General features: G+C 43.4%; 1 protein-coding gene across 1 annotated transcript; it reads right to left on the bottom strand.

Moving 5' to 3' along the window:
• Window positions 1-12,679: 12,679 nt before the first annotated feature.
• LOC125552794 (exostosin family protein) lies at window positions 12,680-17,739 on the bottom strand. Its single transcript, XM_048716477.2, has 14 exons — window positions 17,005-17,739; window positions 16,830-16,923; window positions 15,885-16,071; window positions 15,527-15,782; window positions 15,209-15,421; window positions 15,031-15,117; window positions 14,778-14,912; window positions 14,591-14,704; window positions 14,260-14,507; window positions 14,099-14,179; window positions 13,790-14,021; window positions 13,583-13,681; window positions 13,311-13,502; window positions 12,680-13,076 (listed from the first exon to the last, which is right to left on the bottom strand). Exons 1-14 carry the CDS (start codon window positions 17,323-17,325, stop codon window positions 12,981-12,983), a joined length of 2,355 nt encoding a protein of 784 aa, XP_048572434.2. The 5' UTR covers window positions 17,326-17,739; the 3' UTR covers window positions 12,680-12,980.
• Between the last annotated feature and the right edge of the window lie 8,327 nt (window positions 17,740-26,066).

Genomic DNA, 26,066 nt, shown 5'->3' with positions numbered 1-26,066 from the left:
TTTAATAATTAATATATGTAATATCTATATATAAACGTATCGCCGTATTCATGTTTCCAGAAAATTGACGTATCAGGCGTATCCCCGTATCGCGTATCCGATACGTATCCAAGTATCAGTGCAACGTAGATCGCCGTCGTCGTGCCAGTTGATACGTCTCCAACGTATCTATAATTTTTTATTGTTCCATACTATTATATTATCAACCTTGGATGTTTTATATGCATTTATATGATATTTTATATGATTTTTGGGACTAACCTATTAACCCAGAGCCCGGTGTTAGTTTCTGTTTTTTCCTTGTTTTAGAGTATCGCGGAAAAGGAAAATCAAACGGAGTCCAATTGACCTGAAACTTCACGGAACTTATTTTTAGAAGGAAAGCAACCCGGGAGACTTGGAGTCCACGTAAGGGAAGCAACGAGGAAGCCACGAGGCAGGGGGTGCGCCCTCCACCCTCGTAGGCCCTCGTGGCTCCCCTGACGTACTTCTTCCTCCTATATATCTCCATATACCCTAAAACGATCGGGGAGCACAATAGATCAGGAGTTCCGCCGTCAGAAGCCTCCGTAGCCACCGAAAGCCAATCTAGACCCGTTCCGGCACCCTGCCGGAGGGGGCAATCCCTCTCCGGTGGTCATCTTCATCATCCCGGTGCTCTACATGGCGAGGAGGGAGTAGTTCTCCCTCGGGGCTGAGGGTATGTACCAGTAGCTATGTGTTTGATCTCTCTCTCTCTCTCTCTCTCTCGTGTTCTTGAGGTGATACGATCTTGATGTATCGCGAGCTTTGCTATTTTATTTGGATCCTATGATGTTTCTTCCCCCCTCTACTCTCTTGTAATGGATTGAGCTTCCCCTTTGAAGTTATCTTATCGGATTGAGTCTTTAAAGATTTGAGAACACTTGATGTATGTCTTGCCGTGCGTATCTGTGGTGACAATGGGATACCACGTGATTCACTTGATGTATGTTTTGGTGATCAACTTGCGGGTTTCGCCCATGAACCTATGCATAGGGGTTGGCACACGTTTTCGTCGTGATTCTCCGGTAGAAACTTTGGGGCACTCTTTGAGGTTCTATGTGTTGGTTGAATAGATGAATCTAAGATTGTGTGATGCATATCGTATAATCATACCCACGGATACTTGAGGTGACATTAGAGTTTTGGTTGATTTGTGTCTTAAGGTGTTATTCTAGTACGAACTCTAGGGCTGTTTGTGGCACTTATAGGAATAGCCCAACGGATTAATTGGAAAGAATAACCTTGAGGTGGTTTCGTACCCTACCATAATCTCTTCGTTCGTTCTCCGCTATTAGTGACCTTGGAGTGACTCTTTGTTGCATGTTGAGGGATAGTTATGTGATCTAATTATGTTATTATTGTTGAGGGAACTTGCACTAGCGAAAGTATGAACCCTAGGCCTTGTTTCAATACATTGCAATACCATTTGTGCTCACTTTTATCATTAGTTACTTTGCTGTTTTTATATTTTCAGATTACAAAAACCATTATCTACTATCCGTATTGCACTTGTATCACCATCTCTTCGCCGAACTAGTGCACCTATAGAATTTACCATTGCATTGGGTGTGTTGGGGACACAAGAGACTCTTTGTTATTTGGTTGCAGGGTTGCTTGAGAGAGACCATCTTCATCCTACGCCTCCTACGGATTGATAAACCTTAGGTCATCCACTTGAGGAAAATTTGCTACTGTCCTACAAACCTCTGCACTTGGAGGCCCAACAACGTCTACAAGAAGAAGGTTGTGTAGTAGACATCACCAGTCGTGAAAGCAGGCCAGTTACACGACATCTGTCCCCGACAACAGCATCATGCTCGCGGCACAAACGCTTGGCCTCCCCTGCCACCTTATGTTGCTCCTTTTCGGCCTTTAGGCGGAGCTCGCGCTCCGACTCGGCAAGTCCAGATACGGAGGTCCTGAGTCGGCAGCGACATCCGTCTCCTTGGTGGTTTTGGACCGATTGAGGGCCTAGGCCTCTGCGAGCGTGGGTCCTCCATGATGTGTAGCGGCGACATCCACATCTTCGTGAACACCGCCAAGTGTCGCGCACAGCGCCACTCTACCCCGGTGAGGTATTGTCAGCCCCCCAACAAGGACGAGGATGTGTTGTGTGACCCGCTGCTATCGAGGTAGTACTCGAGGCGGGTGCGCGGCTATGCCTGCTCTACCTTCACGACAGACAACGTCCGGTATGATGCCACAGCTCCACACCGGGGATGGCACCGCGGAGGTCCCTGGTCGACCAACAAGTTCTGCAGCGCGACCCGAGTTACTGGTCGAACTTGTTGTCTATCGTCACAGGCTGAAGCGGTTGGTCCTCATCCCCCCTCCGAGAGCTTGACCCAGTCGAGTGAAGGAAATATACCCTAGAGGCAATAATAAAGTTATTATTTATTTCCTTATTTCATGATAAATGTTTATTATTCATGCTATAATTGTATTAACCGGAAACATAATACATGTGTGAATACATAGACAAACAGAGTGTCACTAGTATGCCTCTACTTGACTAGCTCGTTAATCAAAGATGGTTATGTTTCCTAACCATAGACAAAGAGTTGTTATTTGATTAACGGGATCACATCATTAGGATAATGATGTGATTGACTTGACCCATTCCGTTAGCTTAGCACTCGATCGTTTAGTATGTTGCTATTGCTTTCTTCATGACTTATACATGTTCCTATGACTATGAGATTATGCAACTCCCGTTTACCGGAGGAACACTTTGTGTGCTACCAAACGTCACAATGTAACTGGGTGATTATAAAGGAGCTCTACAGGTGTCTCCAAAGGTACATGTTGGGTTGGCGTATTTCGAGATTAGGATTTGTCACTCCGATTGTCGGAGAGGTATCTCTGGGCCCTCTCGGTAATGCACATCACATAAGCCTTGCAAGCATTGCAACTAATGAGTTAGTTGTGAGATGATGTATTACGAAACGAGTAAAGAGACTTGCCGGTAACGAGATTGAACTAGGTATTGAGATACCGACGATCGAATCTCGGGCAAGTAACATACCGATGACAAAGGGAACAACGTATGTTGTTATGCGGTCTGACCGATAAAGATCTTCGTAGAATATGTAGGAGCCAATATGGGCATCCAGGTTCCGCTATTGGTTATTCACCGGAGACATGTCTCGGTCATGTCTACATTGTTCTCGAACCCGTAGGGTCCGCACGCTTAAGGTTTCGATGATAGTTATATTATGAGTTTATGAGTTTTGATGTACCGAAGTTAGTTCGGAGTCCCAGATGTGATCACGGACATAACGAGGAGTCTCGAAATGGTCGAGACATAAAGATTGATATATTGGACGACTATATTCGGACACCGGAAGTGTTCCGGGTGATTTCAGAGAAAACAGGAGTACCGGAGGGTTACCGGAACCCCCCGGGAGAAGTAATGGGCCATCTGGGCCTTAGTGGAGAGAGAGAAGGGCAGCCAAGGTGGGCCGCGCGCCTCCTCCCCCCTGGTCCGAATTGGACTAGGAGAGGGGGGCGGCGCCCCCCTTTCCTTCTCCCTCCCCACTTCCTTCCCCCTCCTAGTAGGAGTCCTACTCCTACTAGGAGGAGGACTCCTCCTTGGCGCGCCTATAGGGCCGGCCGGCCTCCTCCCCTTGCTCCTTTATATACGGGGGCAGGGGGCACCCCTAGACACACAAGTTGATCCACGTGATCGTTTTCTTAGCCGTGTGTGGTGCCCTCTTCCACCATAATCCTCGATAATATTGTAGCGGTGCTTAGGCGAAGCCCTGCAACGGTAGAACATCAAGATCGTCACCATGCCGTCGTGCTGACGAAACTCTTCCCCGACACTTTGCTGGATCGGAGTCCGGGGATCGTCATCGAGCTGAACGTGTGCTAAAACTCGGAGGTGCCGTAGTTTCGGTGCTTGATCGGTCGGGCCGTGAAGACGTACGACTACATCAACCGCGTTGTGCTAACGCTTCCGCTATCGGTCTACAAGGGTACGTAGATCACACTCTCCCCTCTCGTTGCTATGCATCACCATGATCTTGCATATGCGTAGGAATTTTTTTGAAATTACTACGTTCCCCAACAGTGGTATCAGAGCCTAGGTTTTATGTGTTGATGTTATATGCACGAGTAGAACACAAGTGAGTTGTGGGCGATATAAGTCATACTGCTTACCAGCATGTCATACTTTGGTTCGGCGGTATTGTTGGACGAAGCGGCCCGGACCGACATTACGCGTACGCTTACGCGAGACCGGTTCCCCCGACGTGCTTTGCACCAAGGTGGCTAGCGGGTGTCAGTTTCTCCAACTTTAGTTGAACCGAGTGTGGCTACGCCCGGTCCTTGCGAAGGTTAAAACAGCACCAACTTGACAAACTATCGTTGTGCTTTTGATGCGTAGGTAAGATTGGTTCTTGCTTAAGCCCGTAGCAGCCACGTAAAACTTGCAACAACAAAGTAGAGGACGTCTAACTTGTTTTTGCAGGGCATGTTGTGATGTGATATGGTCAAGGCATGATGCTAAATTTTATTGTATGAGATGATCATGTTTTGTAACCAAGTTATCGGCAATTGGCAGGAGCCATATGATTGTCGCTTTATTGTATGCAATGCAATTGCCCTGTAATGCTTTACTTTATCACTAAGCGGTAGCGATAGTCGTGGAAGCATAAGATTGGCGAAACGACAATGATGCTACGATGGTGATCAAGGTGTCGCGCCGGTGACGATGGTGATCACGACGGTGCTTCGAAGATGGAGATCACAAGCACAAGATGATGATGGCCATATCATATCACTTATATTGATTGCATGTGATGTTTATCTTTTATACATCTTATCTTGCTTTGATTGACGGTAGCATTTTAAGATGATCTCTCACTAATTATCAAGAAGTGTTCTCCCTGAGTATGCACCGTTGCGAAAGTTCTTCGTGCTGAGACACCACGTGATGATCAGGTGTGATAGGCTCTACGTTCAAATACAACGGGTGCAAAACAGTTGCACACGCAGAATACTCAGGTTATACTTGACGAGCCAAGCATATACAGATATGGCCTCGAAACACGGAGACCGGAAGGTCGAGCGTGAATCATATAGTAGATATGATCAACATAGTGATGTTCACCAATGAAACTACTCCATCTCACATGATGATCAGACATGGTTTAGTTGATTTGGATCACGTGATCACTTAGAGAATTAGAGGGATGTCTATCTAAGTGGGAGTTCTTAAGTAATATGATTAATTGAACTTTAATTTATCATGAACTTAGTCCTGGTAGTATTAGCATATCTATGTTGTAGATCAATAGCTCGCGTTTAGCTCCCCTGTGTTTATTTTGATATGTTCCTAGAGAAAATTGTGTTGAAAGATGTTAGTAGCAATGATGCGGATTGGATCCATGATCTGAGGTTATCCTCATTGCTGCACAGAAGAATTATGTCCTTGATGCACCGCTAGGTGATAGACCTATTGCAGGAGCAGATGCAGACATTATGAACGTTTGGCTAGCTCAATATGATGACTACTTGATAGTTTAGTGCACCATGCTTAACGGCTTAGAATCGGGACTTCAAAGACGTTTTGAACGTCATGGACCATATGAGATGTTCCAGGAGTTGAAGTTAATATTTCAAGCAAATACCCGAGTTGAGAGATATGAAGTCTCCAATAAGTTCTATAGCTAAAAGATGGAGGAGAATCGCTCAACTAGTGAGCATGTGCTCAAATTGTCTGGGTACTACAATCGCTTGAATCAAGTGGGAGTTAATATTCCAGATAAAATAGTGATTGACAGAATTCTCTAGTCACCATCACCAAGTTAGTAGAACTTCGTGATGAACTATGATATGCAAGGGATAACGGAAACGATTCCCAAGCTCTTCGTAATGCTGAAATTGACGAAGGTAGAAATCAAGAAAAACATCAAGTGTTGATGGTTGACGAGACCACAAGTTTCAAGAAAAGGGCAAAGGAAAAAAGGGGAACTTCAAGAAGAACAGCAAGCAAGTTGCTGCTCAAGTGAAGAAGCCCAAGTATGGTCCTAAGCCTGAGACTAAGTGCTTCTACTGCAAAGGGACTGGTCACTGGAAGCGGAACTACCCAAGTATTTGGCGGATAAGAAAGGATGGCAAAGTAAACAAAGGTATATTTGATATACATGTTATTGATGTGTACTTTACCAGTGTTCATAGCAACCCCTCAATATTTGGTACTAGTTCAGTTGCTAAGATTAGTAACTTGAATCGGGAGTTACAGAATGAACAGAGACTAGTTAAGGGTAAGGTGACGATGTGTGTTTGAAGTAGTTCCAAGATTGATATGATCATCATCGCACACTCCCTATACTTTCGGGATTAGTGTTGAACCTAAATAAGTGTTATTTGGTGTTTGCGTTGAGCATAAATATGATTTGATCATGTTTATTGCAATACGGTTATTCATTTAAGTAAGAGAATAAATTGTTATTCTGTTTACATGAATAAAACCTTATATGGTCACACACCCAATGAAAATGGTTCATTGGATCTCGATCGTAGTGATACACATATTCATAATATTGAAACCAAAAGATGCAAAGTTAATAATGATAGTGCAACTTATTTGTGGCACTGCCGTTTAGGTCATATTGGTGTAAAGCGCATGAAGAAACTCCATGCTGATGGGTTTTTGGAATCACTTGATTATGAATCACTTGATGCTTGCGAACCATGCCTCATGGGCAAGATGACTAAAACGCCGTTCTCCGGAACAATGGAGCGAGCAACTGACTTATTGGAAATAAAACATACTGATGTATGCGATCCGATGAGTGTTGAGGCTCGCGGCGGGTATCGTTATTTTCTGACCTTCACAGATGATTTAAGTAGATATGGGTATATCTACTTGATGAAACATAAGTCTGAAACATTTGAACAGTTCAAAGAATTTCAGAGTGAAGTGGAAAATCATCATGACAAGAAGATAAGGTTTCCACGATCTGATCGCGGAGACGAATATTTGAGTTACGAGTTTGGTCTTCAATTAAAACAATGTGGAATAGTTTTACAAATTCATGCCACCTGGAACACCACAGCATAATGGTGTGTCCGAATGTCATAACCGTACTTCATTGGATATAGTGCAATCTATGATGTTTCTTACCGATTTACCACTATAGTTTTGGGGTTATGCATTAGAAACAGCTGCATTCACATTAAAAAGGGCACCATCTAAATCCGATGAGACGGCACCGTAAGAATCGTGGTTTGGCAAGAAACCAAAGTTGTCATTTCTTAAAGTTTGGGGTTGCGATGCTTATATGAAAAAGTTTCATCCTGATAAGCTCAAACCCAAATCGGAGAAGTGCGTCTTCATAGGATACCCAAAAGAAAATGTTGGGTACACCTTCTATCACAGATCCGAAGCAAGATATTCGTTGCTGAGAATGGATCCTTTCCAGAGAAGGAGTTTCTCTCGAAAGAAGTGAGCGGGAGGAAAGTAGAAAACTTGATAAGGTAATTGTACCTTCTCCCTTATTGGAAAGTAGTTCATCACAGAAATTTGTTCTTGTGACTACTACACCAATTAGTGAGGAAGCTAATGATGATGATCATGTAACTTCAGATCAAGTTACTACCGAATCTCGTAGGTAAACCAGAGTGAGATCCGCACCAGAGTGGTACGGTAATCATGTTCTGGAGGTCATGTTATTTGACCATGATGAACCTACGAACTATGAGGAAGCGATGATGAGCCCAGATTTCGCAAAATGGCTTGAAGCCATAAAATCTGAGATGGGATCCATGTATGAGAACAAAGTATGGACTTTGGTTGACTTGCCCAGTGATCGGCAAGCAATTGAGAATAAATGGATCTTTAAGAAGAAGACTGACGCTGACGGTAATATTACTGTCTACAAAAGCTCGACTTATCGCAAAAGGTTTTCGACAAGTTCAAGGGATTGACTACGATGAGACCTTCTCACCCATAGCGATGCTTAAGTCTGTCCGAATCATGTTAGCAATTGCCGCATTTTATAATTATGAAATTTGGCAGATGGATGTAAAAACTGCATTCCTGAATGGATTTCTGGAAGAAGAGTTGTATATGATGCAACCGAAAGGTTTGGTCGATCCAAAGGGAGCTAACAAAGTATGCAAGCTCCAGCGATCCATTTATGGACTGGTGCAAACTTCTCGGAGTTGGAATAAACGCTTTGATAGTGTGATCAAAGCATTTGGTTTTGTACAAACTTTTGGAGAAGCCTGTATTTACAAGAAAGTGAGTGGGAGCTCTGTAGCATTTCTGATATTATATGTAGATGACATATTACTAATCGGAAATGATATAGAATTTCTGAATAGCATAAAGGGATACTTGAATAAGAGTTTTTCAATGAAAGACCTCAGTGAAGCTGCTTACATATTGGGCATTAAGATCTATAGAGATAGATCAAGACGCTTAATTGGACTTTCACAAAGCACATACCTTGACAAAATTTTGAAGAAGTTCAAAATGGATCAAGCAAAACAAGGATTCTTGCCTGTGTTACAATGTGTGAAATTGAGTAAGACTCAATGCCCGACCAATGCAGAAGATAGAGAGAAAATGAAAGATGTTCCCTATGCTTCAGCCATAGGCTCTATCATGTATGCAATGCTGTGTACCAGACCTGATGTGTGTCTTGCTATAAGTCTAGCAGGGAGGTACCAAAGTGATCTAGGAGTAGATCACTGGACAGCGGTCAAAATAATCCTTAGTGGAATAAGGATATGTTTCTCGATTATGGAGGTGACAAAAGGTTCGTCGTAAAGGGTTACGTCGATGCAAACTTTGACACTAATCCAGATGATTCTAAGTCTCAATCTGGATGCATATTGAAAGTGGGAGCAATTAGCTAGAGTAGCTCCGTGCAGAGCATTGTTGACATAGAAATTTGCAAAATACATACGGATCTGAATATGGCAGACCCGTTGACTAAACCTCTCTCACAGGCAAAACATGATCACACGTTAGTACTCTTTGGGTGTTAATCACATAGCGATGTGAACTAGATTATTGACTCTAGTAAACCCTTTGAGTGTTGGTCACATAATGACGTGAACTATTGGTGTTAAATCACATGGCAATGTGAACTAGATTATTGACTCTAGTGCAAGTGGGAGACTGAAGGAAATATGCCCTAGAGGCAATAATAAAGTTATTATTTATTTCCTTATTTCATGATAAATGTTTATTATTCATGCTAGAATTGTATTAACCGGAAACATAATACATGTGTGAATACATAGACAAACAGAGTGTCACTAGTATGCCTCTACTTGACTAGCTCGTTAATCAAAGATGGTTATGTTTCCTAACCATAGACAAAGAATTGTTATTTGATTAACGGGATCACATCATTAGGAGAATGATGTGATTGACTTGACCCATTCTGTTAGCTTAGCACTCGATCGTTTAGTATGTTGCTATTGCTTTCTTCATGACTTATACATGTTCCTATGACTATGAGATTATGCAACTCCCGTTTACCGGAGGAACACTTTGTGTGCTACCAAACGTCACAACGTAACTGGGTGATTATAAAGGAGCTCTACAGGTGTCTCCAAAGGCACATGTTGGGTTGGCGTATTTCGAGATTAGGGTTTGTCACTCCGATTGTTAGAGAGGTATCTCTGGGCCCTCTCGGTAATGCACATCACATAAGCCTTGCAAGCATTGCAACTAATGAGTTAGTTCCGAGATGATGTATTACGAAACGAGTAAAGAGACTTGTCGGTAACGAGATTGAACTAGGTATTGAGATACCGACGATCGAATCTCGGGCAAGTAACATACCGATGACAAAGGGAACAACGTATGTTGTTATGCGGTCTGACCAATAAAGATCTTCGTAGAATATGTAGGAGCCAATATGAGCATCCAGGTTCCGCTATTGGTTATTGACCGGAGACATGTCTCGGTCATGTCTACATTGTTCTCGAACCCGTAGGGTCCGCATGCTTAAGATTTCGATGACAGTTATATTATGAGTTTATGAGTTTTGATGTACCGAAGTTAGTTCGGAGTCCCGGATGTGATCACGGACATAACGAGGAGTCTCAAAATGGTCGAGACATAAAGATTGATATATTGGACGACTATATTCGGACACCGGAAGTGTTCCGGGTGATTTCGGAGAAAACCGGAGTACCGGAGGGTTACCGGAACCCCCCTAGGAGAAGTAATGGGCCATATGGGCCTTAGTGGAGAGAGAGAAGGGCAGCCAAGGTGGGCCGCGCGCCTCCTCCCCCTTGGTCCGAATTGGACTAGGAGGGGGGGGGGGGCGGCGCCCCCCTTTCCTTCTCCCTCCCCACTTCCTTCCCCCTCCTACTAGGAGGACTCCTCCTTGGCGCGCCTATAGGGCCGGCCGGCCTCCTCCCCTTGCTCCTTTATATACGGGGGCAGGGGGCACCCCTAGACACACAAGTTGATCCACGTGATCGTTTTCTTAGCCGTGTGCGGTGCCCCCTTCCACCATAATCCTCGATAATATTGTAGCGGTACTTAGGCGAAGCCCTGCAACGGTAGAACATCAAGATCGTCACCACGCCGTCGTGCTGACGGAACTCTTCCCTGACACTTTGCTGGATCGGAGTCCGGGGATCATCATCGAGCTGAACGTGTGCTAAAACTCGGAGGTGCCGTAGTTTCGGTGCTTGATCGGTCGGGCCGTGAAGACGTACGACTACATCAACCGCGTTGTGCTAACGCTTCCGCTGTCGGTCTACAAGGGTACGTAGATCACACTCTCCCCTCTCGTTGCTATGCATCACCATGATCTTGCGTGTGCGTAGGAAATTTTTGAAATTACTATGTTCCCCAACATCGAGGCCATCATCATCTTCATCAACTGGCTCCTCCTTGATGACGGATGAAGTGACTGAGGATGACGACTTCGGAGACCTGTGGCGGCGAGACGCAGCCGCAGGGCGAGTTTGCGGCAATGATGTGTCTCCACGCATCAAAAGCTCCTCCTGAATCCATGGTCCTGGCGTGGTAGCGACTGGTGGCTAGGGGTTTGGTAGGGAAGTGAAGTGAGAGTGAGATGGGTGGGGTGTGAAAAAGGATGGTGGGGGAGGGGCCGTCAGGCCGAGGTGGTGGACGTCCGAACTCCCCCTACAACCGCCCCTCAATTTGAGGCTGGACTAGGCGATTTTGGACGACGTGTCTGGCCCAAAATAGGGGCCCATGTTGGACGTCTAAATATTGTTAGGACCGTCTGGTCGATTTTTTAGAACAACTTTCATTGAGTCTCTCTGCACATATCCTTTTTGTTTGTATTCTAGTTCGAGAACCTTGTTTAATTACAAGGTTTCTCCAAAAAAAATTACCACTTAGCAAGTTTCCATATCAAGGCTAGACATTTGAGGGCAAAAGTAGAGGTCCACGAAGAAGATGCCCTTAGGCTGGACAACTTACTGTTATATGCGTTTAGTCGATGCAAGTATGGTGCTATGATCCGAAATGACGGAGGTAATTTTGATGGTGAAGCATTACTTGTTGAATCTGTCTATTAATTAAGATACTAAGCTCTCTAAATTTGGAGCCTCCTGGTGCATCGGAGCCTATGGGTCATTGTGTGCCTCGCGTGTAAGGGTGTGCGCTGCTGGCTGATAGTAACACACACCTATATAGATGTAATGGGTTGGTCGGTTTTCTTGGTTTTGAAAAGGTATTACCTATTTTTTCAAATGTTTTTGTCGGTTTTAATTGTTTTTCTTTTGGCGTTTTCCTTTCTTGTTTTTTATTTTCAGATTTCATTTTAATTCATGAATATTTATTAAAAATCATGAACATTTTAAAAAATTCATGAACATTATTAAAACATTCTGGATATTTTTATAGTTCACAAACATGAATAATAGAACAGGGTTGCACATAGTGTAGCTTAATTACGGTAGAACGGATGTGAGTACCACGTGTTGGTTGCATCATGATCTTCTCATTGTAATCCTTCAACTGCTAAATAAATCCTATCACTACCGGGCTGCAAGTCTGGCCAACTATCCTGTATAAAGAAAAGGACAGACCATTCTAAAAAAAGACAGACCCAATGCTTGAAACTCCATACTAGGTGGGGTCTGGGGAGGAATATACAAAGGTAAACCATTCCCCTGCACAAGGCAATGCAGAGAGGGCGCGTCAAACCCAGGACCTTTTGGCACAAGTGAGAAGTACTTCCTGAAACCAACAATATATAAAATAGAAAAATGAACTATCACTATCAACTTGGGTTTGTCTAATTCAAGTTAAGTGCTGGTTGTTTCACTACCGATGTGCATCGGCAAAATGAAAAAAAAAAGATCACAAAGCACCAAGCATATTCATCCGTGGAACGTACGTATGTACGTACGGCTAGGGCTTGCAGGACATGTATGTCGATGCAGCATTATCATCCATGCTGATAAGATGGAATGGCATGAATGCGAGATGGTATAAATAAAGATCCACCTCACAGCATTTGGGGCTCTCACGAGCGCGCTCTTCACATGCTTCTCGTCCACGTCGGACGGACGGGTGCAGCATGTGTCCATGTTTTTGCACACGCCGCGTGATTCCTGAGCCCTCCCTCCTATAGCTAGTTTGACCAGCTCTAGTAGCTTCCAGCGCAGGGACAAAAAGATACAGCCCGACAGCGGTACAAAATAAAATTACCATATACTACATCACATTTGCTTCCAATTTGTTTGGTGTATCAGTTTTGGCTCAACACACAAGGTTGCTGTGATCTATCCCTTTTTCCAGAGAATGGTCTGGATTATCTTCTGTCAAAACAGCAATAATCTGTTCAAAGGAAACCAAAAATGAAAAGGCGAGTCCCATTTCCATTATCAGATCATCCCTTTGGAGGACCATATGTACCGAATTTTTTTCACATGGGATCAAGAGAGTGAGTACGCCTATCCTAAGCCTATCGCCACAGCCGCAACATCCGCGGAGCACTTCAGGAAGCCTTTGAGCAGATGCTCGGCAAACCGGTTTCCTTTTCTAGGAGGAGACCTTGCCGCCATGGGTCATTGTATAACTTGTAATGCAATACCTGTAAAAAAGACATTCCTCCTCAGCAAATCAGGAATGACGACAGAACGACTGGCTCTAGTATGATCCGGCAATGTGAGCACACAATGCATAATGCTTTGCCTCGGGACGAAAATGAAAATTACAAATATTGCTTATGGTAATGAATGTGGGATTGACGCCAATGATCATTATCATGAGGTTTCCACCATAAAAACTAAATGGAGAAGCTTTGCTCGGAATTTTCAGAAGTTACCTGTATGAAAGTTGCAAAGACATCATCACCATCTTCTAGTTTCGAAACCTCGACTGACCAGGCCGCCTCCTCTTCAGCAAACAGTTTTTTCTGCCTCTCTGCCTCTAGCAACATGGTGTCGCGATAAAAGAATCTCTGCCAGATCTGGCGAACATTTCCTAACATAAAATCTATCTGTGTATCGTTTATTCCCTGGTGAGATGAAAACGGTGAGTACACTGCACAGGTAACGCACATAAGAAGAGAAAAGGAAAGCAAAAAATAGAACCTACTTGGAGGACTCTCATGAGGTTGGGGATCTCATCTTCTTCTATGCGGACTGCAAAACTGTTGTAATTAAGCACATTCTCGTACGGAAGAAATATTCCATCCTACAGTGTAAGCAATGGAAGCAGATAGGTATGATCACACAGTTAGTTGCTCTGTTGTTAAGTCTTGTCAGATACACATCATAGGACTATAGGATGGCGTTGTAGCACCTGTATTATGACAGGAATGCATCCTTGAAGCATGCTGTCTTCCATGCGCCCACTCCAGCCATCCCCTGGCAGGACACCACAGAAAATGGAGCTTGCTAGTTCCTCATAATACATCTCAGATTTTACGTACGTAACTGTTACGTTGGCTGTATGCTGCCTTCCAAGCTTCCCTTGCTTGTTTGGTGTTGAACCGAATTCAGCTGCCAGCTTTTGCCTAATCCCCATGCTATACCTGTGTTATACAGAGGAAGCAGATTAATATACAATTTGGTCACATATATTGACAGACACATATATATATATACATACGTGTCTTCACGGCGACCCTCTTCATAGGCTGGTCCTAGATTACCATTGAAATAAAAAAGTGTTGTACGATTGATCCTTGGCCTGCAAAAAGTTGTACAGTGAGGGTCTAAACATTCCAGTAGTTAAAAGGCACATCTCTAAGTTCAGGCATTGAGACATACCTTGCCCATAGTTTTAACCAGATGGCCCCTGGGTTAGGCTCCTTCCATGCTGGAAGCACGAGGTCCTTTCTCGGATCGAAACATGGATGGTTGCCTCTTCTATCCAAAGGAATATCATCCCAGTTGTCAGCCCAATAAGCAGTCGTTGATTTTTCATGTTTTGTGTTGGTATTTCCCCAGTGGACAAGCATCATGCTGTTCCAGATCTCCTTTGGAGCATAGCAGGCACCTTCATCCCACGAAAAGAACTGTTTTTTTTTTTGTAAGTTGAAAGTACAGGTTATTGGTTATGCAAGGATCATTGTACTATCAATTTCATGTAAACACCCACCCAAATATGGTCTCTTCCAGAAGTGCGGTTCCAGTAAGGATACCTCTGAGCTATGTGATCATAAGCCTTTCTGTAGTACTCAAGAGTATGGTAACTCCTGAGGCGCAGGTCCTCCTAAAATTAGAACTCAATTACTGAAGGAGAAACATTGCCAACTATAGTACAACATCTTGATGATAATGGTTACCGGCATCTGCAGGTGTGGGGCATCATCGGATCTAGTTATTAGACAAGAGTCAAGAACCGGCACATAGAAATAATCAGCTTCATCCCCATTCAGTGTGCGGTGAGGGCTAGCAAGAATGCTCTCATAGAGTGCCATCTATATGAAAAATAAAACATGTCTCAGATCTTCTTGTGCCCTTGTAAACGCGATTGTTGTTACTATAAACATGGAGCTACCAACATTCCATATCTGCTAGTTGACAAGTTTAGCAAACCTGAGCACCATACAGTTGCCGCGTCCATATAGTTCTGTTCTTTTCATCATATATTCTGTTCACACACTCTAACTTGTAATGTCGTCCCTGCAATAGAACATATCCTGCGATGTCAAAGCTGCAGCAAAACTTCATGAAGAGAAGAAAACAGGGAGCAAAACTTGTGGTCTAGACTTACTTCAAGAAGATGACTGTCAAACTCAGCTGGCAAATCGTACACATATATTAGTGGTCTTTTTTTCTCAACAACAGCATTGACATTGATGGGGATATTGCTTAAATTTTTTAGGTCTGGTAGGTTCACTGGTGCTTGGAGCCATGAGGGCCATTCATATGCAACTGAATAAGCCGATGGGATGCTGCAATCAATCCCAAAATATCCACTGTCGCACTGAAAGAAATCCTCAATTAGATCATAACACAGGTTACGAATACAGAACAGCATGTCACGGTATTTTCATGATAAATACCACAAAAAACTTTGCCCAAGACATACCTGACAGAAACCACCACGACAATGTCCATGTCCGGAACACTGGTTAATACAAATGCATTCAACATGTGTCTCACAAAACTGCCCCCAGAGTCCATCATATTTGCAATGACATTCTTCTTTAAACTTCACTTTGGAAGAATATGCATCCTCAGGGTCCACATTGCACCATCCTAGCTTACTGCTGTTTGTTGTGAATACATCTGGATCAGGTGTTGTCCAGTCGGTAAGCTTCGGGTCATCAGGTTTTGCAGGCACGCTAGAAGGATGAACTAAAGGTGTTCAATAATACTACAGTATCAATGGTACACATTCTGAAGCATAAAAAAATAATCAAAATCAGTGCATATGATACTCTTACATTGTTTTAAAGCCGCAAGCTTCTGCCACAGGGCGATCCGGGTATTTTGTTCCTGGTCCACAAAAGCACATTGTCCTGGTTGTGTCACACTGGGCTGGACATATGGAAACTATCCAGGGTCCTACAGGCCATTCTGGGGAACTTGGGAGGTTGCACTCCAACTTCAGAACCCTCTCACATCCTTTTCCTGTATTAACAAAGCCATATGGTTACTTGATAAACAAAATTGTTATAATTAAAATGTTAGAAGGGAAAGGTTGACAAAAAACAAATCAATACGACCAAGGGAACAGTAGACAACCCCACCTTGCCATAGCACATAATGCATATGCTCCTTCCTTTAGAAACAAAAGAGTTGCCTTTTTTGTTAACTATTACTAAAAAAACGAACATGCCATTAACTGCTTATATTCCACAAAAAGGTAGACAAGTAAGACAATAGCCCTCTAACTAAAATGTAACAGCTTATTAATGCACAAGTTCATTCCCGATTCAAGCATATCTGATAATGGTCACAGAACAGATTAAATATTTGAGACTTAATGCAACATTCCTACAATCCTACATTGATGACCGCGAAAACTGAACATTATGTATCCTTTTGCAGAAGCACAGGATGCCCTCAACCGCTTAACTACAGACCAGGGATGTGCACTCTTTTATTACATAAGCCCACTCGCAGATGTATATGGCTAGTGAGATATGTAAGTGTTATTATTATGTCCAATATAAACACCCGGAGCTAGTCTCTCGTGCTTTCGGCCCTATGAAGTAACCTCTTTTTATCATTTTTCTCGCTCGCCTTTGTTTCCATACCAAGTTTGTCCAGGTCCAAAGAACTATCAGATCTACAAAAATCCCCTATCAAAATGAGATGCGATGGACAACAAGTGACCAGTGAGCAAGACTACCAGCATTAGTTGGGCCTGACAAAGTAAGACTAACCAGCATATCCATGGAAGCATCTGCATTCCCCCAGGTCATAGTTGCACACACCATTTCCACTGCAGTCTTTCTCGCACCTCTTTGTGCCAATAGCCTGTCCAGAAATAACAACAAGATTAACCCAAGGCAAAGCTAAATCGGAGTACACTGATGAGTGAAAAAGCCTAGTGCACACTTCAGTAATGTTGACAGCTGATGATTCGGCATGGCACCCAGCGAGCCACCTCCCGATCTCGGCCTTCCACGGCGCGGCACGGAACGTCACGGCTTCGTATGAATCGGCAGGAAACCGAGCCCTGAGGCGTGAGTCCACAACCCCAGCGCCCGGGAGCACGTTCCTCGGCCGGTGGTGGACGCTGCGGCGAGCGCCCGAGAAATCCAGGGACGAGGGGAGGATCGGCACCATGAATACATGGACGGCGGTGACGAGCATCACGAGGGCGCCGGCCGCGCCGACGGACGCCCAGGGGCATTTCGCCGAACGGATTTTGAGCATGGTCAGACTACCGGACGAGCACCGTTTCTTTCGCCATGACGGCCGCGGGCATCAGTAAATCGATGCGAACAGAGCCGGAGGTCGGAGCCGGCGCGCGTCTCCTCCGCGCGGCGCTGCCGGCTAGCGCGCGTCCCCGGTGGCGCGCGCCAAGGCGGACGAGGAGAGACGCAAAGGCGCTGCCTTTGCTCCTAATTTCGATCCAGGATCTGGGGATTTGTGGGTTTTGAAGGAGTCGGGGGATTGGAAATGGAAGAATCGATGGATTCGGGCGTTGTTAGGTTCAATTCAATCAAGCGTCGCAGGAATGGAATGGAATGGAGACCGAAGGAAGGGAAGAATCTATCGTGCTCGGAAATGGAGTTCAGGGGGCATTTCTGTCTTCTCTCCGGTGTAAGTGGATTGTGGTGTCGCTTTCATTAACTCGTTAATTCGGTTGCAGTGACGGCCGGGCCAGACATAGTAGTGGCACACACATCTAAACATAATTTAACTTTGGCACACATAAAGAGAGAAGTAGTACTATGCTCCGTTCCAAAATATACTCGCAGGGTTGATTGCCTCCACAAAACTTGCATCTACATTAATCTTATAGCACTCCTCGTTGAGAGGTTGACAACCAACAGAACTCCTCTTCATACTTATTCAAAGCCCGAATGTTATCCCCCAGTTCCTTGCCTTTATTACTTATCACTCCCTGCGGTTTTGCGTGGCAAGAAGAAAAGGAAGCCCAGTAATTTTGTACAAAATTCACAGAAGCTGAGATAGGTTCTTCTTTACCTTTACCAAAAATCAGATCATTTCTTAAATGCCAAGCTCTCCACAACATCAATATAGTTTGCTCACGCGCCAACGAATTTAATTGATCCGGTAAAATAAGGAGCCAATCTGGCCCCGTATTTTTGAGAAGCCCTTCGGCTGGTAAATTCCACACGTTTCTCAAAGCCATCCAAAATGCACAAGCCTTTGGACAACTCACCAAGGCATGAAAAGTGCATTCATCCTCCACACCACATATTGTACATGTACTCAGGATGGTTTGATGATGCTTAACTTTGTTAACTTGAACTACCAAACTGTTTGAAGCAACTCTTCAGGCAAAAATTCTAATCTTCTGAGGAACATTAGCTCTCTAGATAATATTCCAGATCCTCCTCTCTACATTAACTTCTCCACTAGAATTCCCCAAACTAACTGTTGAGTCCCTGATATTCAGTGCGAGCCTATACGCACTCTTTGTAGAAAATATGCCACTTTTCTCACAATGCCAAGCAATAAGGCCCCCTTCACCCAAATCCCGAGTACGTAGCTTTAAGATTTCATCTGCATCATGAGGATAAAATAAGTGCCTGATCAAATTCTCATCTCACCTCCTAGAATCTGTCATGAATAACTCAGACACCCATTTAATCCTCGTTCTATTTTTCTTAGCGGTAATCTTTAGGCCAGACTCCCTAGGGATCCAATTATCTCTCCATATGTTTATACTGGCCCCATCGACAACTCTCCAAATTACACCTTGTTTCAATAAGTCGAGGCCATCATTGTGGAGAAGTTGTCATCTCCTCTTGGGATTATATTGGAGCTTGCTATATCGCCGAGGAAGCGGAACTTAGGGCGGCACTCTCCGGATTGTATATCGGTATTACCCTGCATTAATCCATCATTTTAGAAACTGATTGTTTTTTTGTGGTCGGTGCTCTTGGAAATGACAGTTGTGACAGATCTCCCCTTGTTGACCTAAAGAAACAAGCTTTGAGTATTTCGAAGATGCCGGCGAATGTTAAGATTTCCAAGATTAGCAGAAAAGCTAATATGGTGGCGCACAAGTTAGCTAAGTTTAGTTTTATTAATAGACGTGATGGTGCTCTTATTAATAGTGTTCCGGCCTGTGTGGCTGATGCTGTAATGAATGATTGTATGAACATTCTATTTTAATTAATATATGGGCTGGGTTTTTCAAAAAAAATACTACAGTCATCTTATGAAAAGCAAATAATCCCAAAACACTTAGGCGCGATACCTTAACTCCTACATCATTTCTTGTTTCTTGACATAAATAAAGGAATTGACCAATAAGAGACGTGGGGCTGTATATTTTCAATGACTTGAGACTATCAAACACGACATGCAGTAGTCAGTTCATGGCATGCAATTCTATTAATTAGCAAATAAACATTAAGTTCTCTTGTTTTCCTCTCCGCCTTGGTCGCGGTGCATAACCTAAGAGCATGGTTAATAGTATATCCAATAATTGGCTATAAGAAAGTGACATATCATCTATAGCCAACCTTGTAGCTAACATGTATAACAATTAGCTATAAATAGGTGCTACTTTATTAATACATGACTCACCTTCCACTCTCACATACTCCCTCCGTTCCGAATTACTTGTCTTAGATTTGTCTAGATACGGAGGTATCTAGCACTAAAATGAGTCTAGATACATCCATATCTAGACAAATCCAAGACAAGTAATTCGGAACGGAGGGAGTAGTACCTAGGAGCACGTGCTACAGCTAGCTCTTGCATGAGAGCCCGCTTACATTCTCTCTCCTATCTTCTCTCCTCCAACTAAGCACAAAAATATTATTTTACTCCTTACAGCTTGCTGACTGTACCTTATTGTACTTGCTCTAAGATGACTTATGCACCTGGACAGAGGAAGTGCGTTTTGGTAGGCTAGTTAAAACCGAGATAGTACTACTGAATAAGTATTTATCCTGTCCTGATGTAAAAAAATTATCCTATCATATGAATGGTTAAGGGCTCCTTTGATTCACATGTTGGGGAAGCGTAGAAATAGGATACGTTCATGAATGGAATGCACTATCCACTGAAATCCTACATCGAGTAGACGAGTAGCAAAACAGAGAAATTTTTCCATGAAGTCTAACCTCGTGCTTGTTTTCATGTGAAGATGATAAGGACATCCCAACCAACGGTCCAATCACAAGAAGCCGTGCAAGCAAATATGTGATCAGGTGAACGCTAACTTAAGTTTATCATTTGACCTTAAAAATATGGTTGAGCCTTCACCTCCTTCATTGCTGGTTGAACTCGGGTGCAACATCAAAGAAGACCAACAACATTTTTAGTCCGAGCCGAGACAGTGTTTTATGACAAAGAAACAGAGTTGCGAAGAAATAGGCTGTTTGCTGAAGAAACAATGTTTTGGCGCTGGTGAAACAATGTTTTTCACGAGTTTGGATATCTCAACTTGCGAAAGGTTTCCATAACTCAAGTTTGCTGCTGAAGGAAACATTGTTTCACTCCAGTAAACCATGTTTGACCGAGAACCACCAACCTGTTGGGGAACGTAGTAATTTCAAAAATTTCCTACGCACATGCAAGATCATGGTGATGCATAGCAACAAGAGGGGAGAGTGTTGTCTACGTACCCTCGTAGACCGTTCGCGGAAGCGTTATATCAACGCGGTTGATGTAGTCGTACGTCTTCATGATCCGACCGATCCAAGTACCGAAAGCACGGCACCTCCGAGTTCTGCACACGTTCGGCTCGGTGACGTCATCACCTTCTCGATCCAGCAAGAGGGGCGAAGTAGTAGATGAGTCCCGGCAGCACGACGGCGTGGTGACGGTGTTGGTGAAGAATAATCTCCGCAGGGCTTCGCCTAAGCACTACGAAAACTAGGACGGAGGATAAACTAGAGGGGACGGGGTTGCCGGCACATGGCTTAGTGTTTCTTGATGTGTCTTGGGTGCTAGCCCTACCCCTCTATTTATATGTTGAGCCTTGGGATCGAAACTTGGAGTAAAAGCCTCCACAAAGTTGGTTTCACCCGAAAGGTAAGAGTCCTTCTCGGACTCCAGGGCCAGATGCCAGGGTTCCCGGCGTCTGGACCCAGACGCCAGGGACCCTGGCGTCTGGCCCCTGGACTCCGCAAAACTTCCTTTTGCGCTTTCCAAAAACCTTATGGGCTTTCCCCTTTGGCCCAAATAAAGTGTTCTCGTACCCAAACATTTCGGGAAACATCCGGAACCCCTTCCGGTGAATTCCGGAACCCTTCCGGTGACCAAACAGTATTATCCCATATATCAAACTTTATCTCCGGACCATTCCGGAGTTCCTCGTCATGTCTGTGATCTCATCCCGGACTCCGAACAACATTCGGTCACCAACATACATAACTCATATAGTACTATATCATCAACGAACGTTAAGCGTGCAGACCCTACGGGTTCGAGAACTATGTAGACATGACCGAGACACCTCTCTGGTCAATAACCAATAGCGGGACCTGGATGCCCATATTGGCTCCTACATATTCTACGAAGATCTTTATCGGTCAGACCGCATAACAACATACGTTGTTCCCTTTGTCATCGGTATGTTACTTGCCCGAGATTCGATCGTCGGTATCTCAATACCTAGTTCAATCTTGTTACCGGCAAGTCTCTTTTCTCGTTTCGTAATACATCATCCCGCAACTAACTCATTAGTTGCAATGCTTGCAAGGCTTATAGTGATGTGCATTACCGAGTGGTCCCAGAGATACCTCTCCGACAATCGGAGTGACAAATCCTAATCTCGAAATACGCCAACCCAACAAGTACCTTTGGAGACACCTGTAGAGCACCTTTATAATCACCCAGTTACGTTGTGACGTTTGGTGGCTCACAAAGTGTTCCTCCGGTAAACGGGAGTTGCATAATCTCATAGTCATAGGAACATGTATAAGTCATGAAGAAAGCAATAGCAACAAACTAAACGATCAAGTGCTAAGCTAACGGAATGGGTCAAGTCAATCACATCATTCTCCTAATGATGTGATCCCATTAATCAAATGACAACTCATGTCTATGGTTAGGAAACTTAACCATCTTTGATCAACGAGCTAGTCAAGTAGAGGCATACTAGTGACACTCTGTTTGTCTATGTATTCACACATGTATTATGTTTCCGGTTAATACAATTCTAGCATGAATAATAAACATTTATCATGAAATAAGGAAATAAACAATAACTTTATTATTGCCTCTAGGGCATATTTCCTTCAGTCTCCCACTTGCACTAGAGTCAATAATCTATATTACACAGTAATGATTCTAACACCCATGGAGCCTTGGTGTTGATCATGTTTTGCTCGTGGAAGAGGCTTAGTCAACGGGTCTGCAACATTCAGATCCGTATGTATCTTGCAAATTTCTATGTCTCCTACCTGGACTAAATCCCGGATGGAATTGAAGCGTCTCTTGATGTGCTTGGTTCTCTTGTGAAATCTGGATTCCTTTGCCAAGGCAATTGCACCAGTATTGTCACAAAAGATTCTCATTGGACCCGATGCACTAGGTATGACACCTAGATCGGATATGAACTCCTTCATCCAGACTCCTTCATTTGCTGCTTCCGAAGCAGCTATGTACTCCGCTTCACACGTAGATCCCACCACGACGCTTTGTTTAGAACTGTACCAACTGACAGCTCCACCGTTTAATATAAACACGTATCCGGTTTGCGATTTAGAATCGTCCGGATCAGTGTCAAAGCTTGTGTCAACGTAACCATTTACGATGAGCTCTTTGTCACCTCCATAAACGAGAAACATATCCTTAGTCCTTTTCAGGTATTTCAGGATGTTCTTGACCACTGTCCAGTGATCCACTCTTGGATTACTTTGGTACCTCCCTGCTAGACTTATAGCAAGGCACACATCAGGTCTGGTACACAACATTGCATACATGATAGAGCCTATGGTTGAAGCATAGGGAACATCTTTCATCTTCTCTCTATCTTCTGCAGTGGTCGGGCATTGAGTCTTACTCAGCTTCACACCTTGTAACACAGGCAAGAACCCTTTCTTTGCTTGATCCATTTTGAACTTTTTCAAAACTTTGTCAAGGTATGTGCTTTGTGAAAGTCCAATTAAGCGTCTTGATCTATCTCTATAGATCTTGATGCCCAATATGTAAGCAGCTTCACCGAGGTCTTTCATAGACAAACTTTTATTCAAGTATCCCTTTATGCTATCCAGAAATTCTATATCATTTCCAATCAGCAATATGTCATCCACATATAATATCAGAAATGCTACAGAGCTCCCACTCACTTTCTTGTAAATACAGGCTTCTCCAAAAGTCTGTATAAAACCAAATGCTTTGATCACACTATCAAAGCATTTATTCCAACTCTGAGAGGCTTGCACCAGTCCATAAATGGATCGCTAGAGCTTGCACACTTTGTTAGCTCCCTTTGGATCGACAAAACCTTCTGGTTGCATCATATACATCTCTTCTTCCAGAAATCCATTCAGGAATGCAGTTTTGACATCCATTTGCCAAATTTCATAATCATAAAATGCGCCAATTGCTAACATGATTCGAACAGACTTAAGCATCGCTACAGGTGAGAAGGTCTCATCGTAGTCAATCCCTTGAACTTGTCGAAAACCTTTTGCAACAAGTCGAGCTTTATAGACAGTAACATTACCGTCAGCGTCAGTCTTCTTCTTGAAGATCCATTTATTCTCAATTGCTTGCCGATCAACGGGCAAGTCAACCAAAGTCCACACTTTGTTCTCATACATGGATCCCATATCAGATTTCATGGCCTCAAGCCATTTTGTGGAATCTGGGCTCACCATCGCTTCTTCATAGTTCGTAGGTTCGTCATGGTTTAGTAACATAACTTCCAAAACAGGATTACCGTACCACTCTGGTGCGGATCTTACTCTGGTTGACCTATGAGGTTCAGTAACAACTTGATCTAAAGTTTCATGATCAGCATCATTAACTTCCTCACTAATTGGTGTAGGTGTCGCAAAAACCGTTTTCTGTGATGAACTACTTTCCAATAAGGGAGCAGGTACAGTTACCTCATCAAGTTCTATTTTCCTCCCACTCACTTCTTTCGAGAGAAACCCCTTCTCTAGAAAAACTCCGAATTTAGCAACAAAAGTCTTGCCTTCTGATCTATGATAGAAGGTGTACCCAATAGTCTCCTTTGGGTATCCTAAGAAGACACATTTCTCCGATTTGGATTTGAGCTTATCAGGTTGAAACTTTTTCACATAAGCATTGCAACCTCAAACTTTAAGAAACGATAGCTTAGGTTTCTTGCCAAACCATAGTTCATACGGTGTCGTCTCAACGGATTTAGATGGTGCCCTATTTAAGGTGAATGCGGCTGTCTCTAATGCATAACCCCAAAACGATAGTGGTAAATTGGTAAGAGACATCATAGATCGCACGATATCTAATAAAGTACGGTTATGACGTTCGGACACACCATTACACTGTGGTGTTCCAGGTGGCGTGAGTAGTGAAACTATTTCACGTTGTTTTAACTGAAGCCAAACTCGCAACTCAAATATTTTTCTTCTGCGATCATATCGTAGAAACTTTTATTTTTGTTACGATGATTCTCCAGTACACTCTGAAATTCTTTGAACTTTTCAAATGTTTCAGACTTGTGTTTCATCAAGTAGATATACCCATATCTGCTTAAATCATTTGTGAAGGTGAGAAAATAACGATATCCGCCACGAGCCTCAACATTCATTGGAGCACATACATCTGTATGTATGATCTCCAACAAATCTGTTGCTCTCTCCATAGTTCCGGAGAACGGCATTTTAGTCATATTGTCCATGAGGCACGGTTCGCAAGTACCAAGTGATTCATAATCAAGTGGTTCCAAAAGTCCATCAGTATGGAGTTTCTTCATGCGCTTTACTCCGATATGACCTAAACGGCAGTGCCACAAATAAGTTGCACTATCATTATCAACTCTGCATCTTTTGGCTTCCATATTATGAATATGTGTATCACCACTATCGAGATTTAGCAAAAATAGACCACTCTTCAAGGGTGCATGACCATAAAAGATATTACTCATATAAATAGAACAACCATTATTCTCCGATTTAAATGAATAACCGTCTCGCATCAAACAAGATCCAGATATAATGTTCATGCTCAACGCTGGCACCAAATAACAATTATTTAGGTCTAATACTAATCCCGAAGGTAGATGTAGAGGTTGCGTGCCGACCGCGATCACATCGACTTTGGAACCATTTCCCACGCGCATCGTCACCTCGTCCTTAGCCAATCTTCGCTTAATCCGTAGCCCCTGTTTCGAGTTGCAAATGTTAGCAACAGAACCAGTATCAAATACCCAGGTGCTACTACGAGCATTAGTAAGGTACACATCAATAACATGTATATCACATATACCTTTGTTCACTTTGCCATCCTTCTTATCCGCCAAATACTTGGGGAAGTTCCGCTTCCAGTGACCAGTCTACTTGCAGTAGAAGCACTCAGTCTCAGGCTTAGGTCCAGACTTGGGTTTCTTCTCCTGAGCAGCAACTTGTTTGCTGTTCTTCTTGAAGTTCCCCTTCTTCTTCCATTTGCCCTTTTTCTTGAAACTGGTGGTCTTATTGACCATCAACACTTGATGCTCCTTCTTGATTTCTACCTCTGCGGCCTTTAACATTGCGAAGAGCTCGGGAATAGTCTTATTCATCCCTTGCATATTATAGTTCATCACGAAGCTTTTGTAGCTTGGTGGCAGTGATTGAAGAACTCTGTCAATGACACTATCAACAGAAAGATTAACTCCCAGTTGAGTCAAGTGATTATGATACCCAGACATTTTGAGTATATGTTCACTGACGGAACTATTCTCCTCCATCTTGCAGCTATAGAACTTATTGGAGACTTCATATCTCTCAATCCGGGCATTTGCTTGAAATATTAACTTCAACTCCTGGAACATC

This window comes from Triticum urartu, chromosome 4A, assembly GCF_056163025.1.
Source record: "Triticum urartu cultivar PI428250 chromosome 4A, HENAU_Tu73, whole genome shotgun sequence".
In the NCBI taxonomy this organism is placed as follows: domain Eukaryota; kingdom Viridiplantae; phylum Streptophyta; class Magnoliopsida; order Poales; family Poaceae; genus Triticum; species Triticum urartu.
Note: the sequence above shows the minus strand (reverse complement) of the source record. Positions and strands in the feature narration are given on the sequence as shown.